The sequence below is a fragment of the Bubalus kerabau genome, chromosome 19 (genome assembly GCF_029407905.1).
Source record: "Bubalus kerabau isolate K-KA32 ecotype Philippines breed swamp buffalo chromosome 19, PCC_UOA_SB_1v2, whole genome shotgun sequence".
NCBI classification, from domain to species: domain Eukaryota; kingdom Metazoa; phylum Chordata; class Mammalia; order Artiodactyla; family Bovidae; genus Bubalus; species Bubalus kerabau.
The window spans coordinates 6,915,542-6,938,364 of NC_073642.1; the positions used below are offsets into that span (position 1 = coordinate 6,915,542).

At 41.6% G+C, this 22,823-nt stretch overlaps 1 protein-coding gene across 4 annotated transcripts in view; it reads left to right on the plus strand.

Annotated features, from left to right (window-relative positions):
• Positions 1 to 22,823, plus strand: part of CERS3 (ceramide synthase 3) — a 156,521-nt gene that overhangs the window by 107,217 nt on the left and 26,481 nt on the right. For all 4 annotated transcript variants that reach the window (XM_055555958.1, XM_055555956.1, XM_055555957.1 and 1 more), the window contains one exon: positions 2,008 to 2,161. In XM_055555958.1, the coding sequence (XP_055411933.1) occupies positions 2,008 to 2,161 (154 nt within the window). The remainder of the gene's footprint in view (positions 1 to 2,007; positions 2,162 to 22,823) is intronic.

A 22,823-nucleotide genomic window follows, 5' to 3' on the forward strand; every position in this document is an offset into this window, starting at 1 on the left:
GCAGGATATTCACTAAGGAGTAATTTGGGGGGCATCTTCCCCGATTTGCATGCCAGCTCCATTTTCCTGAGAGGAAGAGGGATTTTTGTCCTTATTTAGCTTAAATCAGAAGTATCAGTACATGATGGGTACTTCTTATCTATAAGGCTAATTTTATTTTTAATAAGATCATAATGAGCAAAAGGTTGCATTTGAACACAGGAGATTCCCACCTTTCCCCACCTTTCTTTGTCTTCTATTCAGACCCTTATCACCCAGTTTCCTATCAGTCTGAAGGTTTCTGCTTTGCTTTGTCTATCTATGGACCCCTGCTGTTTACAAGATGTGTGATTTCCTGCTACCTTTTCTCTGCTCAGATCTAGCTACCTGCATGCTGTAAGATTTCCCCCTCAAGGAGTCTGGACTCTTAAAACCTTTTAAGTGGCAGAGGGGCTGATGGTCCATCTTCTGTAACCGCTTCAAACTGACCATGGGCATTGTCCCTACCTGTGGATCCAGATCTCTTTGCTATTTGTCAGAAATAAGGTTCTAGGGATTGTGTGTAAACTGTTTTGATTTAAAGGTAAATGAAACTGAATGTAAGATTCCACAAGTGATACTTTTACTACAGTGCAAAATCTCTACAGAATAATAATAAGTGCTGCTGAAGATGAGCAGCAACTGGCATTCTCATTCTTTGCTGATTGGGATGCAAAATAGTTATTTTGGAAAACAACTTTTCAGTTTCTTGTAAAGTTAAGTGTATACTTGGCAGTGTGATACCCAACAGTCCCACCTGTATGTATTTACCCTTAAAAAATGAAAACTCATATGTACACAAAAACATATATATTACATAAATATTTATAGCAGTCTGTCCACAATTGTCAAAAACTGGAAACAATGCAAATGGTCACTAATGGGTATACCCACACAATGGAATACCACTCACTAGTTTAAAAATATCGTGCTATTGATACCCACAACAACTTACATGAATCTCAGAGGCTCTGTGCTGAGTGAAAGAAGGCAATCTCAAAAGCTGACACACTGTATGATTCCATTTATATGGCCTTCTTGACAAGACAAAATTAAAGGGATGGGGAATAGATAAGTGGTTGCCAAGTGTTAGGTCTGGGGATATGACTATAAAGGGACAACACCAGGGTTTGGGGGTTGATGGAACCACTCTGTCTGTATATCGTGGTGGTGGTTACAAAAATCTATGCTTTTATTGTAATTTGTAGAACTGCACACCCCCAAATAGTCAATTGTACTATATGTTAATTTAAAAATAAAATTTAAATATATGTAAGAAAGGTTAGAGAAGAATGCACAAAATAATAGTATTATTTTTTTAAATTGTAATTTTATGGGCAGCGTTCTTATTTTTACAATTTTGTATGAAAAAACTATATTTACAAACATATATACAGAAAACTATATTTACAAACAGCAATGTTTGCAGTTTGGGAAGACAACAGATAGCCTTCATACTGCAATTGTATCTGAAAGCACTGTGCATCCTGGTCGTTGAGGGCAGTTCCTATTGTGTCCAGGAGTCTGTTTATGAAATGAATAAAGTATTCAATTCACTTCAGAAAGTGGAAGTAAAAGTAATAATAGAATTTTTGCTTCTTTAAAAGTCTGTTTTATCCAGAAAATTTACTGATGTAAAATTTCCTGTTCACTTTTGATGCCAAATAGATGAGACTGTATCCAAAAGGCAATAATAACCCCATGCACACATGCATTATCTCATGTTCTCCAATCCTGGGAAGATGAGTGGGGTTAGGATATACAGTTCTCTTTGCAGAGAGCAAACTGAGGTAGAGGAACATTTGTGATTTTCCAAAAATGATATAAAAGGTGATATTACCATATTGTTTTCTTGTGAATCTTTCCTGAACATTATTAGAAATGAAATAAATGTTGTATGCCTTTCAGAGAAAAAGTACCTGTTTCCTCACTGAAAATTCAGAAGTGCTTTGACTATAACGAAACATTCTCATTTGTTTGGTTTTTCAGGATTTTATATTGCACGCTGATTCTGCCTCTGCACTACCTTCAACCTTTCTTTTCATACATCTTCCTCAACCTACAGCTCCTGGTGCTCCAAGTTCTTAATCTTTACTGGAGTTACTTCATCCTGAAGATGCTCAAAAGAAGTATATTCACGAAGGTAAGGCCGTTCAGGTTTTATTGCTCTTAGCAAGTAGATTTCATTGCCAGAACAAAGGTGAGGCCCAGATGATGGAACATTCTACTTAATTTATAGTTAACCAGAATTTTTTCTTGATTTGACCATCTTGATGAGAATTTCTCCAAAATATTTTTTAAAATATTATAACAGAGATTGAGAATTTGTCTTTTCAAGTTCTTTATGTCTGACAGTCCCCTAATAAGTAATTTTGAACATACAAATGAATAAACAATTTTGGGAAAGAAGTTGCAGTATTTTGGATGGCCAGTTACACAATAATTTATGAATCTATTTATGGTCGTTAAGTAGATTTCCAAGGTATTCTTAAGAAATTGCTTTTATTAGAGGACAAGGATTTTCTGGAAAATTTTTATTCAAGAATTGATTGCTGCTTCTTGAAGAAAGTCCTGACAAGTCTAAATTTGCTCCAGTTTGGGGCAGGCTTTATGGTGAGACTTAAGTGCTGTTTCAGATCCTTAGTTCACCTTTGCTGATGGTCCAGTTTGTGCATAATGTTCTCCCCCCATGAGCTTTCTTCTCCTCTCTGAAATTTTGTCCATTATTTGTCAATACTCTTTTTCTGAAAATATTTTCTTCCCTAAGAAATGAATAATACATTTTAGACAATGGAAGGGAATTTTTTTGTTTGTTTAATTTAGAATTCTAGTTTTTAATTTCAGAACAGGGGAGGAGATGGCTTAAAGAAATGAATAAGACACAATTGTTGCTTTTGGGGAAGCAGCCCAGAATCTAGTTGGGGAATATTCATCTACTAGCAACTATATTTGTTGTGTAGAATGTCCTGTGCTGAAGAGAGATCCCAGAAACCTGCTGTGAAAAACAAGAGAAATTGAATCAAGGTGACCAGGGAAAGTTTGGTTGTATAGATGGAATTTGACTGGAATTTTTAAGGCAAGTTAAAAAAAAAACAAGTCATAACTCCTTCCTTGCCTAGAAGTCATACATATAAGGGAATTTTAATTAAGAATCTTTCAAGGTGAAAGTTACAGCTGGCCCACTTTTGGGTGTTACCTAATCCCTGTATAACATAGCATTGTATCATGATCAGAATGAGTGACATAGGTAACAGATGTGCTTGTAGTTTATCTGATAAGCTCATTTTTTAAATCAAATCTCTGATTAATTTATTTTCCTACTTTAGCATTTGTGTCTCAAAGATCATTGAAAAGTTGACAAATGAAGTTTAGGTTGCCATAAATGACCTCTGCTGCTGCTGCTGCTGCTGCTGCTGCTAAGTCGCTTCAGTCGTGTCCGACTCTGTGCAACCCCATAGGCAGCAGCCCACCAGGCTCTGCCGTCCCTGGGATTCTCCAGGCAAGAACGCTGGAGTGGGTTGCCATTTCCTTCTCCAAATGACCTCACGGTCTTCTAAATCTAGACGAAGGTATTGGAAATTAGGCTATATCTGGATTAATCCCAAATCAAATCCTGAATTTTTTTTAAACTAAATTGATGATTTGAACTTGTTTTCCTGAGAAAAAAATCTTTTCTCTAACTGGCTACTGCTGCTAAGTTGCTTCAGTCATGTCTGACTCTGTGTGACCCCATAGACGGCAGCCCACCAGGCTTCCCCGTTCCTGGGATTTTCCAGGCAAGAATACTGGAGTGGGTTGCCATTTCCTTCTCCAATGCATAAAAGTGAAAATTGAAAGTGAAGTCACTCAGTCATGTTCAACTCCTAATGATCCCATGGACTGCAGCCTACCAGGCTCCTCCATTCATGGGATTTTCTAGGCAAGAGTACTGGAGTGGGTTGCCATTGAGTGGCTTAGAAAATAAACCTTTCATTGAATGATTCTAGTGTATTAATGTTCTCAATAGTTTTTCTATGATCTCTGCAAAAATTACTTTATCCCTAAGTGACAGGTACAGTTGAAGTAACTGAATTTGAGCAGTTAAGACAATCTGCATATCCAGGGGTTGGAAGGAAGGCAGGTCACTGAACTGAGCCTGCCCTGCCTTCAGGTCCAGCCTTCCTAGAGCTCCTGTCTCAGTCAGAAGCGGTTCCCTTTTTAACTGGTCATTGTTGTTGTTCAGGCCCTAAGTCATGTCAGACTCTTTGCAACACTATGGACTATAGCCTGCCAGGCTCCTCTGTCCATGGGATTCTCCAGGTAAGAATACTGGAATGGGTTGCCATTCCCATCTCTAGGGGATCTTCCTGACCCAGGGATCAAACCCACATCTCCTAGTGAGTGACAATAATTACAGGCTTGGAAGGGATCCAGGCAGAACAAAACTTGGAAACTAGAAAATACTCTTATTTGGTTTCATCATGATTTTCATATTTCTGATCTCTAATGGGTAATACCAAGCCTGATTAAAAACCCTGTGGGTTGGGGAGCTGTGGACAGGAATTCCTGATTTCTCATGCTGTACTTTGGAAAAGCTGTTTCCAATTGCAGTTTGACAGCAGCAGTGGAGGCCCCCGCGGCCCTAATCCTTGCAGCCCTTATGACTTCAGCTGGCTTGCATGTGCACTCTGTTTTCCACAGCAGTGGCAAATCTGGCTGTGAAATCAGCTTCTTCCTCCAAAGCCATAAAGCCGCCTTTTAAAGAATGCTGTTTGAAGGCGTAGTTGCATTGCAAAGGGGAGGAAAGGGATAGAGGCAGGAGCTGAAATTTTTAGAGAACAACTAACGAGTCAGTTTTCAATTCTGTTTAACAAATATTTAGCATTTAACACACAACACAATTGTTACTAAGGTGACTAATTCTTGATATTTATAAAATGGAATTGCAGAGGTCTGTAGGCCTCCAAAATAGGATTTTAAAAAATCCTATAACAGAGACTGAGAGTTTGTCTTTTTAAGTTCTTTGTGTCTGACAGGCCCCTAATAAGTAATTTTGAACATGCAAATGAATAAATAATTTTGGGAAAGCAGTCACAGTATACAAAATGACAAGTTACAAAATAATTTATGAATCTGTTTATGGTCTCTATGAATTTTCATGGTAGACTGAAAAGATAAAAATGATTATTCTTAAAAAAAATTGTGATTTTTTTTAAGAATAAGAAAAACTTATTTTCCCTAAGCAATAGGATTACTGCATACTTATGATGAATTTGCTACTTTAACAACATTGTTGTAATTTCAGGACACTAACATATACACACCATGGTTATCAGGCAGCTTGCTTTTGAAAACAAGAATTGGCATTGAAACTTAACTGGTTCCTATAAAATGGAGGATTTTGTGATGAACTACCAGCCCACACATCACATCAGGAAGTATGATGGGCTGACATATTAAGCTTACTCTCTTTGCAAACATGAGAACTACTTTCAGAGGAAATTAGAAGAAGCATAGTATGCTTTTGTTTGATATTACTTAGAACTTGATCATTCTTAAGTTTTTATTTTCTTTCTTCTAAATATCATACTGGGTGCTGGCCAACTTAAGCATGTTTCTGTGACATCTTAGACTGGTACATCGCCAGAACATGGAGGTGGGACTGTAGCCTGCAGCTGTTACAGCCAGGCTGGAGAAGCCAGTGCCTTGGCAACTGGCCCTAGCCATCTGCTCTTGACAAGCAGTGTCTCTTAAGTTCACAGAATGACACTTCAACACATGCAGAACTATTTTAGTTAGAGAAAGGAACACTCTAATAAGGGAAACTGAGGAAACTGAGGCTCAACCACATTCACACAGTAATTGCATGGTAAGGTCAAGACTAGAAGACCCTGAGTCTTTTAATTTATAATTGTTGTTGTTGTTCAGTTGCTAAGTCATGTACAACTCTTTGCAACCCCATGAACTGCAGCATGCCAGGCTTCCCTGTCCTTCACCATTTTCCAGAGCTTGCTCAAATTCATGTCCGTTAGGTTGATGATGCCATCCAACCATCTCATCCTCTGTCGTCCCCTTCTTCTCCTGCCTTCAGTCTTTCCCAGCATCAGGGCTTTTCAATGAGTCAGTTCTTCACATCAGGTGGCCAAAGTATTGGAGCTTCAGCTTCAGCATCGGTCCTTCCAATGAATATTCAGGACTGATTTCCTTTAGGGTTGACTGGTTTGATCTCCTTGCAGTCCAAGGGACTCTCAAGAGTCTTCTCCAACATCACAGTTCAAAAGCATCAATTCTTCGGTGCTCAGCTTTCTTTATGGTCCAACTTTCACATCAATTCATTACCACTGGAAACATCATACTTTTGACTATACGGACTTTTGTTGGCAAAGTGACATCTCTGCTTTTTAGTATGCTGTTGGTCATAGCTTTTCTTCCAGGGAGCAAGTGTCTTTTAATTTCATGGCTTCAGTCACCATCTGCAGTGATTTTGAAGCCCAAGAAAATAAAGTCTGTCACTGTTTGCATTTTTTCCCCCATCTATTTGCCATGAAGTGATGGGACTGGATGCCATGATTTTTTTGAATGTTGAGATATTTTTAAAAATTTGTTTATTTTTTTTGAAAGATAATTGCTTTACAGAATTTTGCTGCTTTCTGTCAGACATCAACATGAACCAGCCATGGGTATACCTATGTCCCCTCTCTCTTGAACCTCTGGAGCAGAACCAGATTAGAGTCTGAGCTGCCTCCACAGCAGGTCCAGAGACCAGTGCAGTGTTGCAGGGCATATTAGGGAGGCGAGGTGGACTGTGACTCCCAGCGAGGGAAAGGATGCTGACAGCAGAGACTCAAGAAAAACATTATTATTTTTATATTTTGAATGTTGAGTTTTAAGCAAGCTTTTTCACTCTTCTTTCACCTTCATTAAGAGGCCATTTAGTTCCTATTCACTTTCTGCTAAAAGGGTGGTGTCATCTGCATATCTGAGGTTATTGATATTTCTCCCAGCAGTCTTGATTCCAGCTTGTGCTTCATCCAGCTCGGCATTTCACATGATGTACTCTTTGTATAAGTTAAATAAGCAAGGTGACAATATACAGCCTTGAGGTATTCCTTTCCCAGTTTTGAACCAGTCCATTGTTTCATGTCCAGTTCTAACTCTTGCTTCTTGACCTGCATACAAGTTTGTCAGGAGGCAGGTCAGGTGGTCTGGTATTCCCATCTCTTTAAGAATTTTCTGGTTTGTTATGACCCACACAGTCAAAGGCTTTAGCATAATAAATGAAGCAGATGTTTTTCTGGAATTCCCTTACTTTTTCTATGATCCAAAGGATGTTGGCAGTTTGATCTCTGGTTCCTCTGCCTTTTCTAAACTCAACTTTTACATCTGGAATTTCTCAGTTCGTGTACTGTTGAAGCCTAGCTTGAAAAACTTTTGAGCATTACCTTGCTAGCATGTGAAATGAGCACAATTGTAGTAGTTTGAACATTCTTTGGCATTGCTCTTATTTGGATTGGAATGAAAACTGATCTTTTCCAGTCCTGTGGCCACTGCTGAGTTTTCCAAATTTGCTGACATATTGAGTGCTTCGTTTTAACAGCATCGTCTTTTAGGATTTGAAATAGCTCAGCTGAAATTCCATTACCTCACTAGCTCTGTTGGTAGTGATGCTTCCTAAGGCCCACTTGACTTCACGTTCGAGGATGTCTGACTTTAGATGAATGACCACACCATCATGGTTATCTGGGTCATTAAGACTTGCCACCTGGGAAGCCCTATAATACTTAACCTTTCCTAATTTTTCAGGGAAGATTAATAACCAGAAAATTAATTTAAAATAGTTGTATGGAGTAAAAAATAGTGAGTACAGAAACAAACTGAATAATCAAAATAGTAGATTAAAACATAGATCCTTCAATTTATTTTTGAACTTTTTAAAAGCATAAAATAGTTTTGTAATTATTTTTTTAAATGATTTTTAATCTTTACTTTTTTACCTCCTAGTAAAGCATCAATTCTTTGGTGCTCAGCTTTCTTCGCAGTCCAACTCTCACATCCATACATGACCTCTGGAAAAACCATAGCCTTGACTAGACGGCCCTTTGTTGGCAAAGTAATATCTCTGCTTTTCAATATGCTATCTAGGTTGGTCATAACTTTTCTTCCAAGGAGTAAGCATCTTTTAATTTCATGGCTGTAATCACCATCTGCTGTGATTTTGGAGCCCAAAAAAATAAAGTCTGACACTGTTTCCACTGTTTCCCCATCTATTTTCCATGAAGTGAGGGGACCAGATGCCATGATCTTAGTTTTCTGAATGTTGAGCTTTAAGCCAACTCTTTCACCCTCCTCTTTCACTTTAGCCGAAGAATTGATGCTTTTGAACTGTGGTGCTAGAGAAGACTCTTGAGAGTCCCTTAGACTGCAAGGAGATCCAACCGGTCCATCCTAAAGGAGACCAGTCCTGGGTATTCATTGGAAGGACTGATGCTGAGGCTGAAACTCCAGTACTTTGGCCACCTCATGCGAAGAGCTGACTCATTGGAAAAGACCCTCATGCTGGGAGGGATTGGGGGCAGGAAGAGAAGGGGATGACAGAGGATGAGATGGCTGGATGGCATCACCAACTCAATGCACATGAGTTTGGGTGAACTCCAGGAGTTGGTGATGGACAGGGAGACCTGGAGTGCTGCAATTCATGGGGTTGCAGAGAGTCGGACACGACTGAGCGACTGAACTGAACTGAACTGAAAGCATTTAGGGTAATAGCTAAGACTAATGGCTCTATGTAGATTCGTATCTTGAGCATTATTATTTCTCTTCATTGCCTCAGTTTCCTCACCTATAAAATGAGGCTGATAATATTAGTGCCTGCCTTGTAGGAGAAAGCCCTTAGTAGAGTGTCTGGCACCCAGTGCCCACATGATAAATGTTAGCTGCCATCATCACTGTCACTGTTATAAAGCAGCACTATTCCTTGTGCTGAATCCCAGAGACCCTGTGAGTTTCAAGTGCCCTGGCAGTTTACTTGCAATCAAGCTCTGTCTTCCATTTGCTTAGATAAAGCTACAGCTGATGTCAGAGGTTCGAGTCCCTGGCTTTCTGCCAGTGGCTCCAGTGACAGTTTCCTAAGCTGTCTTCTGCCAGTTGACTTTCACAACTCACATTCTAGGTGGCACTGAGGACACATTCACTCAGATACCAGCATTTTAGGGAAGAAACATAAAATCTGTAACTTCCAAGAAGACTTCAGTTCTCTTTTGTTAGTCGGCGATAGTGGATGTAAAAACAGCTGAACAAGAAAATATCACAAAGACTGACCATTGAAGTACAGTGTTATAAAAATGCTGTTGATTTGTATTTCCATATATCTGGGTATTATGTAGATTAATTAGTTTAACAATCTATTCAAGAAACAACAGTGGAATCTAGAAAATTTGATAACAAAAATAATTTTTCAAAGTTACTGGACTTAAAGAATTTCAGATTTGAATGTTCTTTTATACTTGACGTTCAGTCCAGCCACAAGTAGAGAATCGTGTAGGATTTCGGAGCTAGCAGAAACCACTAAGTGTCTGCAGGAAACCAGGGTCCCCTCACAGTGCTGCTACTGCCGCCTACCCCAGACGTCCATGTGGATGGTGGTTTGGGTCACCCAGGACTGGGGCTTCTTGAGGTTAAATTAATGCTGTTCTCTGCCTCCCCAGGAACAGTGTCCATCTGTGTGTGTGTGTTTAGTGTGGCTTATGGTCACTTCCCACAAACGTCATGATCTTGTCATTGACTTTGCTTGCTTACCTTGGCAAATAATCAGTTGCAGCTCTTCATAGAGGCTGCTCTTCAGAAAATCTCAATGAGGGCAAATTCCCATTGGGAGATTTTCTGGTGTAAATCAATCATAAATCTCTTTTACACCTGAGTGTAGAGTAGTTTAAAGAAGTCAAAGATAATAAAAGAGATAACATATCTTGAGTGAGGGCCAAGCCCACAAGCAGACTGGCCTCTTCTAAGCCCCATGCCCCCAACGGAACCCTTGCTGCTTTGCCCTCTACTGAGAGGCCTCCACAATAGGCCCACACATACAGCCAGGGCCCTGAGGTAGTTTCTTGGGAGAAGCCTCAACCTCACATTCACAGTGGAGGTGGAAGTGGCAGAGAACTGGAAGGAGAGGATCACCCGCCCAAAGGGGAATCGGAAGGGACTTCCTAAGGCCATGCAAATCCAGACTGGAACCACCAGCATCCTTCTCAGGGAATACCTCTTTTTCACCCTAGGATAGCATTATGCAGGCATTTTCTTACACTGGCATGGGTCAGTATGTTTTCTAAGCTATTTGGCAATTCTTCTGTTGGTTTTTTTCTAAACTGTTTCTTACTTCTGTCCAAACAGTCACTGGGAGGCGTATACCAAGATGCACACACCCAATCATTGGGAGGCAGCCCCTCTTCCTGTGGCTGACCACAGCAGTGTATCTGTTCAGCTTTTAATTCCAAGCACGCTGACCTCTGAGGGAGAAAGATTATATTAGGATTTTTAAATAAGTAAAAACGAGATTTTATTTCAGTTTTCTTCAGCTACCCTCTGTTCCTTTGGAATCAGGCATGAAAAGCAGCTGGGTGCTAGTAGCTGAGTGGGACCTGTTCCCTCTAGGAGGTTTCAGCTGCTGGGTGTCTGTTTAAAAATGACAAACCTCCCTTTCCTGCAGTTGCCCATGAACTATGTAATTATATGGTGATTTTCCATACTTACTTTATCAGTTATTGGCTCCCTATGCATGTACCCTTAAGTTTCTTGTCTTATCTGTTTTCTAACAATGGTTATCAAGATGCTGTTCTTGGAGGTACTGGACTACATAAGTTATTTGATGGACAAGCGGTTAACTGAAGCTGTTGCAGAAGGAGGGCTCCAGTTCTGGTGAGAGCTGTCCCATGAAGTATTTTTGAGGACAGCAGTGGGTGCTTAAATCTTGCCTTTAGTTCCTCTGTCCCAAATGTTGACCTGATGCTCCTCTCATAGTGTATTGCTAAAGTTGAAAAGGAAGGGGGACTATGGGGGAAGATCGAAGTGAAAATAGATAAAAGAAACTCCGACATCTCTTGTACTCATGTTTTTAAAAAATAATTTCACAAAATGGAATGGCTTTTTATATACTTCTAAAAGGAATAGATATTCTTCATTTTATTAGTAGAGAAACAAATGCATAAGTACATGCACATAAACACACATACACAAATATTTTATATGGAACTTGAGTTTTGGTTTCTGTATCGGCCTAGACAAGGGGACAAGCACAATTCATGGCTTTTAATAAATCTACACACTCGCACCAGAATGTGAAAGTTTTATTAACGGGCTCTTGGCCCAGAGAGATTGGTCAGAGCATATGGGGGGAAGAGTGTGCCTGGCCGATCCTGTGCCTGTTATTCTCCCACAGTTTTCTGTGGCCGTTACCCCTCTGTGCCCCTACTGCATAAGACTCAGGAGAGGGCTTTACATAGCACAAAAGGAACCCTATTCCTGAAAATTCATTTTGCTTGTAGATATGGATAAAACTAGTTCATTTTTAAAAAACATTTTCATTTTGATTTATCATATGGGCTTTGGCGCTTGAATGATTTATGATGCAGATGGCTTTATCCGAGTTCTGTTTAGGGAATAGCAAGCATGCCATCTGTGGAACTCTGACTTTCAGGGGAGCTATTTTCTATTTTCTGCAATTAGTATCTCCTTGCCACACGTGTCAGGCTCAGGAAATCTTAAAAGCAAGCCGCACTGGGTACATGCTCCCTTCCTGTGGCTCTGAAGTGTGTCTTGCAGGCCTGCCCTGAGACCTGTCATCTCCTCAACATCGCCCTGAGCAGCTCAGGCCTGTAGGTGTGCTTCTGTAATGTCTTTGGTATGAACCCGGAAACCGTGGTCAGGTCTTCTAAGGAAGTGGGATTGGCTGTTCTTCCTTGTTGGCTGGGTTGGGACCTCCAATCCCATCACTGGAGCACTGCGTTGAGGCCTGGCCACAATGAGGTTGCAGGCTAAGGTGAATACTGGTCCTACTCAGTAGCTTCACTAGGTGGCTACTTACATCATGATTTGATAGAAGCCAGTCAACCTTTCTGCACCCCCAACAATCAATTTACCCATTTCTCTGGGTTCAAGATGATATGAAGAGTGTGGAGAAAGTCCAGCCTCTGGGAGGCCCCAGGATCTCGGCTATCCAGAAAAAGAATAATGAGGGGGAAGTAAACTCAGTGAAGGCATAGAAGAGACCCAATCAGACTTTATCTCCTTTCTGTAGCCATTGTTTCTTCCCCATATTACATGTGAGGATGAGTGTGTATGTGTGTGGATGCATATACAGAAGTCTTTAGGGGTTCTCTGGGATTCCACATCTGTGAGGGAGAGAAGGGAGCTGAACTGGGCAGAGGGAGAAATTAAAATGTGGTGCAGTTGCTACAAAGGCCTCAGCCCACCCTCTAGAGCACGCTAGAGCTGAGTGGCCCTTCAGAGATATTACAGCTAAAGCAGTGGGGTCAGACCTCTGTACCCCAGCACTAACCTGTCACTGGATGTGGCTGCCCTCTGGAGAGGGGCATGACTCTGGTCAAGGGAGCTCCCTTTAGCCAAGGATAATACCAGAGAAGAACACAGCTAGAAGCTCTCACAGCTGGGAAATCAGAGCTGTGGTCCTGAATGGGCTTCTGGGCTGTGCATCGTGGGGTCCACATGGCCTCCAATCTCTGCCTGCCCTACCCCAAACCTAACATCAGCCCCCACAAAGAGAACTACGTCTACCCTCTGTAGGGAGGCAGACTAGAGATCAGAGGGTATGGGCTCCCAAACACTTAGATGTGAAGCCTCAAAGAATTTATTTATTTTCTATCCTCTGTATTCTTTCTTTTTTAATTGAAGTGTAGTTGATTACAATATTTATTAGTTTCAAATGTACAACAGAGTGATTCAATATTTTATGGATTATATTCCATTTAAGGCTGTAACCAAATAATGGCTATATTTATTTCCCCACGTTGTACAGTACGTCCTTGTTGCTTATTTATTTTCTACATAGTAGTTTGTGTCTCTTAATCCCATTTCCCTATATGGTCCCTTCCTGCTTCCTTCTCCCCACTGGTAACCACTAGTTTTATCCCTATGTCTATGAGACCTTTTCTGTTTTATTATATACATTTATTTGTTTCATCTTTTAGATTCCACTTATAAGTGATAATGTAGAATATTTGTCTTTCTCCATCTGACTTACTTCATTAAGGTCCATTTATGTTGTTGTGACTGAACTGAACTGAACTGAACTGATGTTGTTGTGATTAGCAGAATTTCATTCTTTTTATGGCTGAGAAATATTCCATTGAGTATATATACATACACCACATTCTTCTTTATCCATTCTTCTATTGATAAGCACTTAGGTTGCTTCCATGCCTTGGCTATTATAAATAATGCTGCTATGAGCATTAGGGTGAATATATCTTCAAATTAGTGTGTTTGTTTTCTTCTGATATATCCCCAGTAGTGAAATTGCTGGATCATATGGTAATTCTGTTTTTAGTTTTTTTGAGAAAACTTCACACTGTTTTCCATAGTGGCTGGATAAATATACAATCCCACAAACACTCTGTGTGTGTGTGTGTGTGTGTGTGTGCGTGCATGTATGTGTGTGTGTATGTGCACATACACTCTGTTACTCAGTCGTGTCTGACTCTTTGCGACCCTGTGGACTGTGGCCAGCCAGGCTCCTCTGTCCATGGGATTCTGCAGGCAAGAATATTGCAATGGCTTGCCATTTCCTCCTCCAGGGGATCTTCCCTGACCCAGCAATCGAACCCATGTCTCCTGAGTCTCCTGCATTGGCAGGTGGGTTCTTTACCACCGAGCCATCTGGGAAGCCCCACAAAATTGTACTAGGATTCTAAATGATAACCTTGCTGGGTAGAATATCCTGGGTTGCAGGGTTTCCCTTTCAACACTTTTAGTATATCATGCTACTCCCTTCTAGCTTGCTAAGTTACTACAGAAAAATCAGCTGTTATCCTTATATACAAAGGGTTCCCTTGTATCTCTTTGTTTTTCTCCTGTTGCCTTTAGAATTGGCTCTTTGACTTTTGCCATCGTAATTATGATCAGTCTTGGTGTGTGTCTGTTTGGGTTCATCTTTTTTGGGACCCTCTGTGCTTCCTGTACCTGGATATTTGTTTTCTTCTTCAGGTTTGGGATGTTTTCAGCCATAATTTCATTAAATACATGTTCAGCCCCCTTCTCTCTCTCTTCTCCTTCTGGGATACTTGATGTTATCCCAACAATCCCTTAAACTATTTCCATTAAGAAAAATGGTTTTTTCTTTTTGCTGTTCTGATTGTGTGCTTTCCATTGTTCTGTCTTCTAGTTGACTTATGTGTTCTTCTGTATCATCTAGTCTGCTGTTCATTCCTTTCAGTGTTTTGTTTTTTCATTTAAGTTATTGTATTTTTCAGTTCTGACTGGATCTTTTTTATACTTTCTAGTTCCTTGTTAAAATTTTCACTGTGTTCATCTGTTCTTTTCCCTAATTCAGTTTGCATTCTTATTAGTAATGCTTTGAGTTCTTTATCTAGTAAATTGTTTATTACTATTTCATTAGTGTTGTTTTTTCAGGGGGGTTCTCTTGCTCCTTCAGTTGAGACAAATTTTCCTCTGTCTTATTTTGCTTGTCTTCTTCTGTCTATGAAATTAGGTAAAATAATTACCTATCACGGTCTCAAAGGAGTGTCCTTATGGGGGAGCATCCCTATGCAGTCTGCATGTGCCCGGTGGCCTTGTTGGGAGAGCTGGATTTGGCATGAACACGAGTCATGCCTTTCTTCAGGGTGAACTGGCAGTTACCACCTTGGAAGGAAGTGGGCCTGGAGAAGGAGGAGCTAGAACCAAAGCCGTGTGTGAGGTAGTGCTTCTACCTCTGCCCAGTGGGTGTCACCCCTTTGTTGATGCTTTTGCTATTACTGTAAAAAAGCCACAGATTCCCAAGCACAGAGTTTACTTAAGGCATTTCAAAAGCACAGCTCTGCAATTTTACTGAAGCTGTGGTTGCAGATGTCATTCCCAGAGTGTGTGGAAGTGCTGTGGCAGAGATTATTCATAATTTTATCTTCTTAGCATATTTTTATCATTGTCAAAGTTTATTTTGTTCAGTAATCCTTGCAATAATTTTTGAGGCCTGCACACCAGGGCCAGCTGCTTACTTTCACTAATGGGTAAATCATGATTAATTAATGATTTATGATTCATGTCTCCAGTTGTTGGAGCAGAAGCTCTGTCTAAGTGTGTGCTCTGTCCCGGCCCTGGCACCCTCAGCTCATAAGGGTAGCAGAGTTGGAGTAGGAGGAGCTGGGTACTCAGTGAGGGTCAGGGCAGGGGTTGTGGCAGCCTGGCTGCCATCAGAGATGAGATCTGCCTCTGAGGCACTGTGTCTGCAATCGCCAGGCCTGGCTGCCTGCTCCCTGCTCAGTTGCCACTTGGATTTGAGCTGCTACAGCATTTCACGGTTGAGATTGTCCTTGGTTGTAGTTGCCCATGCTCCCGTGTGGAGTTGCAACACAAGGCAAACAGTGCTGGGGTATTGACTCAGCTTGGGCTGAGGGGCACACTAGGGTAGTCACAGGAAACCAGTCAGACAGCCATGTGGTCTCAATCCAGTCTTTCTACCCTTCCTTGGGAGCAAGCAAGTGTTCCCATGCTTCTCATGAGCAGAGTCTAGCTTTCGCTCAGACCTTCTGTTTGTGTTACCAGTCCTTCTACTAGCCAAGGAGTCTCACCTTCCCTTTGTTGCACCCCAGGGCTGAGGTGGCCAATATGTGGCTCAAACCATTCACTCCCTAGGAAGCATCTCCACCCATGTCATCTCCTTTATCTCTGAGTCCCCTCCAGGGCCCAGGTCCAAATGCAATTGCTTCTCTTTCTTTCCTGCATGTGTCTTCCTTACAGTCTTGGTTGTATAGGAGGTTTACTTCCAGTTTTCAGTTAGATTTCAGTGAGAATTTTTCCACAGGTAGGTGTATTTTTGATGTGTTCGTAGGGAGAGGTGAGTTCTGTGGCCTCTTTCTCTGCCATCATGATTTGAGTCTCCACCTTCCATTCTCTAATTCAAGTTGATAACTGCCTACCTGCCTTACAGGGTTGTGGTAAGGATAAAACTCTGTGATGTAAATGAAATTCTCCCTCATAGATCACAACCTTGTTGTGGTAAAGGGGCTTGTGTAAGTCAATGAAGTTATGGACCATGCTGTACAGGGCCACCCAAGACATACAGGTCATAGTGAAGAGTTATGACAAAACGAGGTCCACTGGAAGAGGGACTGACAAACCACTCTAGCATTGTTCCTGTGAGAACCCCATAAACAGTATGAAAAGGCAAAAAGATTTGACACCAGAAGGTGATCTCCCCAGATTCAGATCAGATCAGATCAGATCAGTCACTCAGTTGTGTCCGACTCTTTGCGACCCCATGAATCGCAGCACGCCAGGCCTCCCTGTTCATCACCAACTCCCGGACTTCACTCAGACTCACGTCCATCGAGTCAGTGATGCCATCCAGCCATCTCATCCTCTGTCGTCCCCTTCTCCTCTTGCCCCCAATCCCTCCCAGCATCAGAGTCTTTTCCAATGAGTCAACTCTTCGCATGAGGTGGCCAAAGTACTGGAGTTTCAGCTTTAGCATCATTCCTTCCAAAGAAATCCCAGGGCTGATCTCCTTCAGAATGGACTGGTTGGATCTCCTTGCAGTCCAAGGGACTCTCAAGAGTCTTCTCCAATACCACAGTTCAAAAGCATCAATTCTTCAGCGCTCAGCCTTCTTCACAGTCCAACTCTCACATCCATACATGACCACAGGAAAAACCATAGCCTTGACTAGACGAACCTTTGTTGGCAAAGTAATGTCTCTGCTTTTGAATATGCTATCTAGGTTGGTCATAACTTTCCTTCCAAGGAGTAAGCGTCTTTTAATTTCATGGCTGCAGTCACCATCTGTAGTGATTTTGAAGCCCAGAAAAATAAAGTCTGACACTGTTTCCACTGTTTCCCCATCTATTTCCCATGAAGTGATGGGACCGGATGCCATGATCTTCGTTTTCTGAATGTTGAGCTTTAAGCCAACTTTTTCACTGTCCACTTTCACTTTCATCAAGAGGCTTTTGAGTTCTTCTTCACTTTCTGCCATAAGGCTGGTGTCATCTGCATATCTGAGGTGATTGATATCTCTCCCAGCAATCTTGATTCCAGCTTGTGTTTCTTCCAGTCCAGCGTTTCTCATGATGTACTCTGCATATAAGTTAAATAAACAGGGTGACAATATACAGCCTTGACGAACTCCTTTTCCTATTTGGAACCAGTCTGTTGTTCCATGTCCAGTTCTAACTGTTGCTTCCTGACCTGCATACAAATTTCTCAAGAGGTAGATCAGGTGGTTTGGTATTCCCATCTCTTTCAGAATTTTCCACAGTTTATTGTGATCCACACAGTCAAAGGCTTTGGCATAGTCAATAAAGCAGAAATAGATGCTTTTCTGGAACTCTCTTGCTTTTTCCATGATCCAGCAGATGTTGGCAATTTGATCTCTGGTGGTTTTTCTATACTAAAAAGACTCACAACATACAGAGTTAAGGAAATCAAAATTGTTTGCAATCTTGGGATTTTAAAATGTGAAAGACCCTTAGGCAACCCTCTACGTCAACTTTTTCTTTCTACAAAGAGCAGCAATCTAGAGAGGGTCTTTGACCTCAGCAATCACCTACTAACTACAGTGTGGTCCCTGACTGTCATCCACAGCATCATCCAGAGCTGATGAGACATGCAGCCTCTCAAGCCCCACTAGATACTTTCTGTATTTCATAAAGAACCTTAGGTGATTCATATGCACATTAAAGTTTGAGGAGCACTGGTCTAGAAATTTCATATTCCAGATAACTGACAGGAAATGTCCATGTATAGCCCAGTTTCAGAGAATCCAATTTAAATTTAATGCAACTCCTTTGAAGAGAAAAAAAGAAAAGGGAAAAACTCAATTGTTTTTTTCTGTAACCTTGTCAACTGGGATAATAAGAACTAATATAACAGAAAGGAATGTATTTTGATAGTAGTTTAGAAAATAAAACTCTTTTTATTGAGTACACTTCTTTTTCATTCAGTTAAAGCTCAAAGTTTCTTTAAAAACAGCATAAAGTGCTTATTATAGTGTTCTTTGTTTCACTGCCAACTGTGGATTTCGATGTGGAGCCATTCAAAAAGCAGTGGGACATTATGAGTCATTCATGACCTCCTGGGCTTTTGACATTACTGTAAAGCCACAGGTTCCCAAGCACAGAGTTTAGTTAAGGCATTTCAGAAGCACAGCTCTGCAATTTTATTGAAGCCGTGGTTGCAGATGTCATTCCCAGAGTGTATGGAAGTGCTGTTTAAGAGATTATTCATAATTTTATCCTCTTAGCGTATTTTTTCTCATTGTCAAAGTTTATTTTGTTCAGTAATCCTTGCAATAATTTTTGAGGCCGGCACACCAGGGCCAGCTACTTACTTTCACTAATGGACAAATCATGATTAATTCCTAAAGGTGTATATATTCTGGAATCTTAAGATAGAAACAAAATTACACAAAAATAAAGCTAACAGTATAGACATCATCAGGGCTTGACTTTAAATTTGTACTCACTTTTTTGAGGGTGAATATGAAAGTGGTAAGTTGTGTATTAATTGAGTGGTGCTGTCTGTGTTACACATAGACAGTCCAGAGTAGCGTGGTGGCCGTGGATGGAAATAGGTACTTGTAAGATATGCAGAGTAGTGAAGGGTTTGAGAATATTTGGCTTGAAGAGGGGTTAACTTCAATGTCTGAAGGAAGCACATAGACCCCTTTTAGGTAGAGGCAGATTTTAGCACCATATGAAAAAGAAACAGGTAATGAATTACTGGAAATGTACAAGCAGGAGAATGTACATCTTCTGCTCTGGTTGTTAAAAAAAAAGGCATATCAACATCATGTAGAAATTGGATTGTGTGTGTGTGTGTGCTCAGTCGTGTCCAACTCTTTGCAGCCCCATAGACTGTAGCTTGCCAGGCTTCTCTGTGCATGGGGTTTTCCAGGCAAGAATACTGGAGTGGGTTGCTATTTCCTTCTCCAGGGGATCTTCCTGACTAGGGATCGAACCCACATCTTCTGTGTCTCTTGCATTAGCAGGTGGATTCCTTACCACTCAGCCACTTGGGAAGCCCCAGAAATTAGATGAGCTTAAAAGTCCCTCCAAATCTGGAGGCCTATGGGCACCATTCTTTCTTATGCAATTGCCCCTCTACACCTCAAATGCTACCACTCCAGTCCAAGCCACTGACATTTCTCTCCTGGTCTATGACCATAGCCTCCTAAGTGCTCCACCTGGGGCCACCCTGGATTCTTTCCAACTCTTTTCACACAGCAATAGAGAATACTGTTATATATAAACCAGTTTCCACAGAAAGCAGAAGATTTCTGAGGATACAGACCTTGTCTTTTGTATCATATATGTTCCTAATACTTCAAACAGTGCTGCATGGCAGCTTCCATTTGGACATAGAAGTAACTTGGAGCTTTTGAACATGACCTGTTAAATCCATAATCTGGTCCATGCATACTCCCTGATTTCGTCTTAGGTCATGCATCATCTTTCTTATCACATTTTAGCTGTACTGCCTTTCTGATCACTGAGCATGCCATTCATCTCAGGGCCTTTGTACACACTATGTCTTCTTCATGAAATGCCTACTCCATCTTCCCTGACTACTCCTCCTTAACCTTCCAGTTACAGCCTTTGAGTTCCATTTCCTTAGCAAGGTCTTCCCATCTAAGTGAGGTCCCCAATTTATATTGTGGTATGTATTCTCTACTTCATAATACTTACAAATGTGTGGCTACATATTAATATGTGTTTGATACCTTAGGGTTTGGCTCACTGAACATAGTGTAAGTTATTTGAAGACAGACTATTATATCCTCAAAGTGTTACACAATGTACAGGGGCTCAAGATACATCTTTGGAATCAGTGGTTCTCACTCAGAGTGATTTTGCCCCCGCCAACACCTGCCGGGACATTCCCAGGTGGCTCAGTGGCAAAGAATCTGCCTGCCAGTGCAGGAGCCGCAGGAGACATAGTTCAATTCCTGGGTCGGGAAGATCCCCTGGAGGAGAAAATAGCAACCCACTCCAGTGTTCTTGCCTAGATAATCCCATGGACAGAGAAGCCTGGCGGGCTACAGTCCACGGGGTTGCGAAGCATTGGATGCAACTGAGCACGCATTAAGACATTTTTGGTGGTCACAACTGGCATCTAGTGCAGAGAGACCAGAAATACCTACTATTAACCCTCCTACAATGGGCAGAACAGTCCCTATAGAATTAACTGGCTGACAATGTCAAGAGTACCCAGGCTGAAATCCCTGGAATGACTAGATAAACTCCTCTCTCCTTTTATTGATTTCATTTTGTAGTTGGTGTTGATCCCAAATTGTCTTGCTTTCCGACCTGACAGTGTCATCCTATACAGAGAAAAGTTAGGTTTTTGTAAGAACAGTCAAACACACTGTTTCTCAAGTGCCTAGCTTTCCATAATTAACTGTTCAGAATTTCTTCAAGTTGGGGAATTTAAGATTACTCAAGTTATAATCACAGATGGCTGCCAACCATTTCCTTTAGAAATAAGACAACTTCATTTGGAAAGTTCTGATGGATTGAGAGAATGAGATTGCCACTATACAGTCCATGGAATTCTCCAGGCCAGAATGCTGGAGTTGGGTAGCCTTTCCCTTCTCCAGAGAATCTTCCCAACCCAGGAATCAAACCCAGGTCTACCGCATTGCAAAGAATCTCCCGATTCTTTACCAGCTGAGCTGCCAGGGAAGCTGAATTGTTTAGGTGTAACTGAGAGAAAAATGATGGCTTTGATGGTGCCACACCTTTCTGTTCCTTATTGGCTTTGTGCGGGGTGGGCTGGGAAGGGCACTCTGGGTGAGGCAGGGTGGACGTGGCGGACGGGCGTTCCTCATCCATTCTCATTCACCTAGTGACCAATCCTCTCTCCTTACTGTTCTCCTCTTGACCTTGCTGAGTGCTGAGTCTACCCCAGCAGAATCATTCATGTTCTGGAGGCAGCCAGTTCTCATCTCCTGCCCTGGGAACACACCTTTCTCTCCTAGGAGCTACATAGGTTCTCATCTTTAATTCAAGCCTCTGCATTTATGAGGAAGTCTTCCAAGGCTGCTACTTAAGGAAACATTTCATTCAGCTCTGTAGTCAGTCTAGGACACTGCTTCCCAGCCTCCTCATCTCAGGCACCAGAGAAATTAACATTTGTACAGCACACGGGGGAAACTGACAGGACTATCAAAGCAGGAGGAGACTGGGGCTTTAGGACTATCAAAGCAGGAGGAGACTGGGGCTTTGCTGGTTGCCCCAAGGCCCGAGCGGGTCAGTATCTCAGCATATCTTCTAACCCTTTCCTGGAACATCAGTTGGAAAACACTAGCGTATTGATAAAAAAAAAACCCCACTACACTATGACTGCTCAGCTATGAGCCACTTACGTATTTCCTTTGAAATTTGGCTGGTGGGTGGGAGTTATCTAAAAGTAAATTATATTTCTCTATCCATAGAGAAAGGCGGGCTAGATATTTTAAAATTTTCCTTATTCAGGAATCTGAAGCAGCACTGTCCAGCGGAAGGTATCTGCAGTGGCCATCACAAGTCTTGCAAGGTAGCACTGCAGAACACTGTGAGTCAGCAGGGGTCTTCCAGGACTCAGACCTGTGCAGCTGCATCTCAGAGGGTCAGCTGCACTGCCCAACTTGGCTGACTGCTCTGCCCTCCAATTCTGAGGCCCTAGGCTGGGACCCACCAACAGAATAGTTCAGCTCAGCATCTGGATGTGACCGCAGAGATTAGATGTAACTTGTAAACCACTAAGACAGGAGCTCAGGGATCTGTGCCAAAGAGCCCCTCTACATGTGATAAGCTGGGAAACAAGGTCTCCCATAAAGGCCTGGACTGAGGATGACCTGGCAGTTTTGCCTGGAGCAGCCATTTGGATGGGAGTGCCATGTGCTGGAACATGAAAGGCAGGGAAAAAAGGTGGTGAAGGGACTTCCCTGGTGGTCCAGGGGTTAAGATTCCACCTTTCCACTGCAGGGGGCATGGGTTTAATGCCTGGTTAGGTAACTAAAATCCCATGTGGTGCAGCCAAAAAAAATAAAAGAAAGGTAGTATAAATGGAGCCTAGAATACTACAAGGCCTCAGGCAGCTGAGAGGAAATGGTCTGAAGCCTGAAAGGAGGTCCATGCTGGGATACAAATTTGGGATTACCTGCATTCAGATGGTATTTAAGATTCCCATCTTGTGGGACTAGATTCATTCATTTACTCACTCACCAAATATACACCAGGTGCTTGCTGAGTGCTGGATGGCATCACCTCAGAAAATCTAGAGGAGGAAGATGGCACAACCCAGTATATTTCACCCCCTCCTCTCTCCCTTCTTCCTCTGCAGAGGGAGCCATGGAAGCTGATGTCCTTCCACCCATGCTTTTAAATGCTTGTTGTGTTTGGATATAGCCAAAATTAAAGTATTGCTTTTTTTGTTGTTAAACTTTACATATATGGCATGATTTAGTTTATATAGTATACAACTTTTTTATTCACTCATTATAACATGATTCATACAATGTTACTGTGAAAGTGAAAACCACTCAGTCGTGACTGACTCTTTGTGACTCCGTGGACTGTGCAGTCCATGGAATTCTCCAGGCCAGAATACCGGAGTGGGTA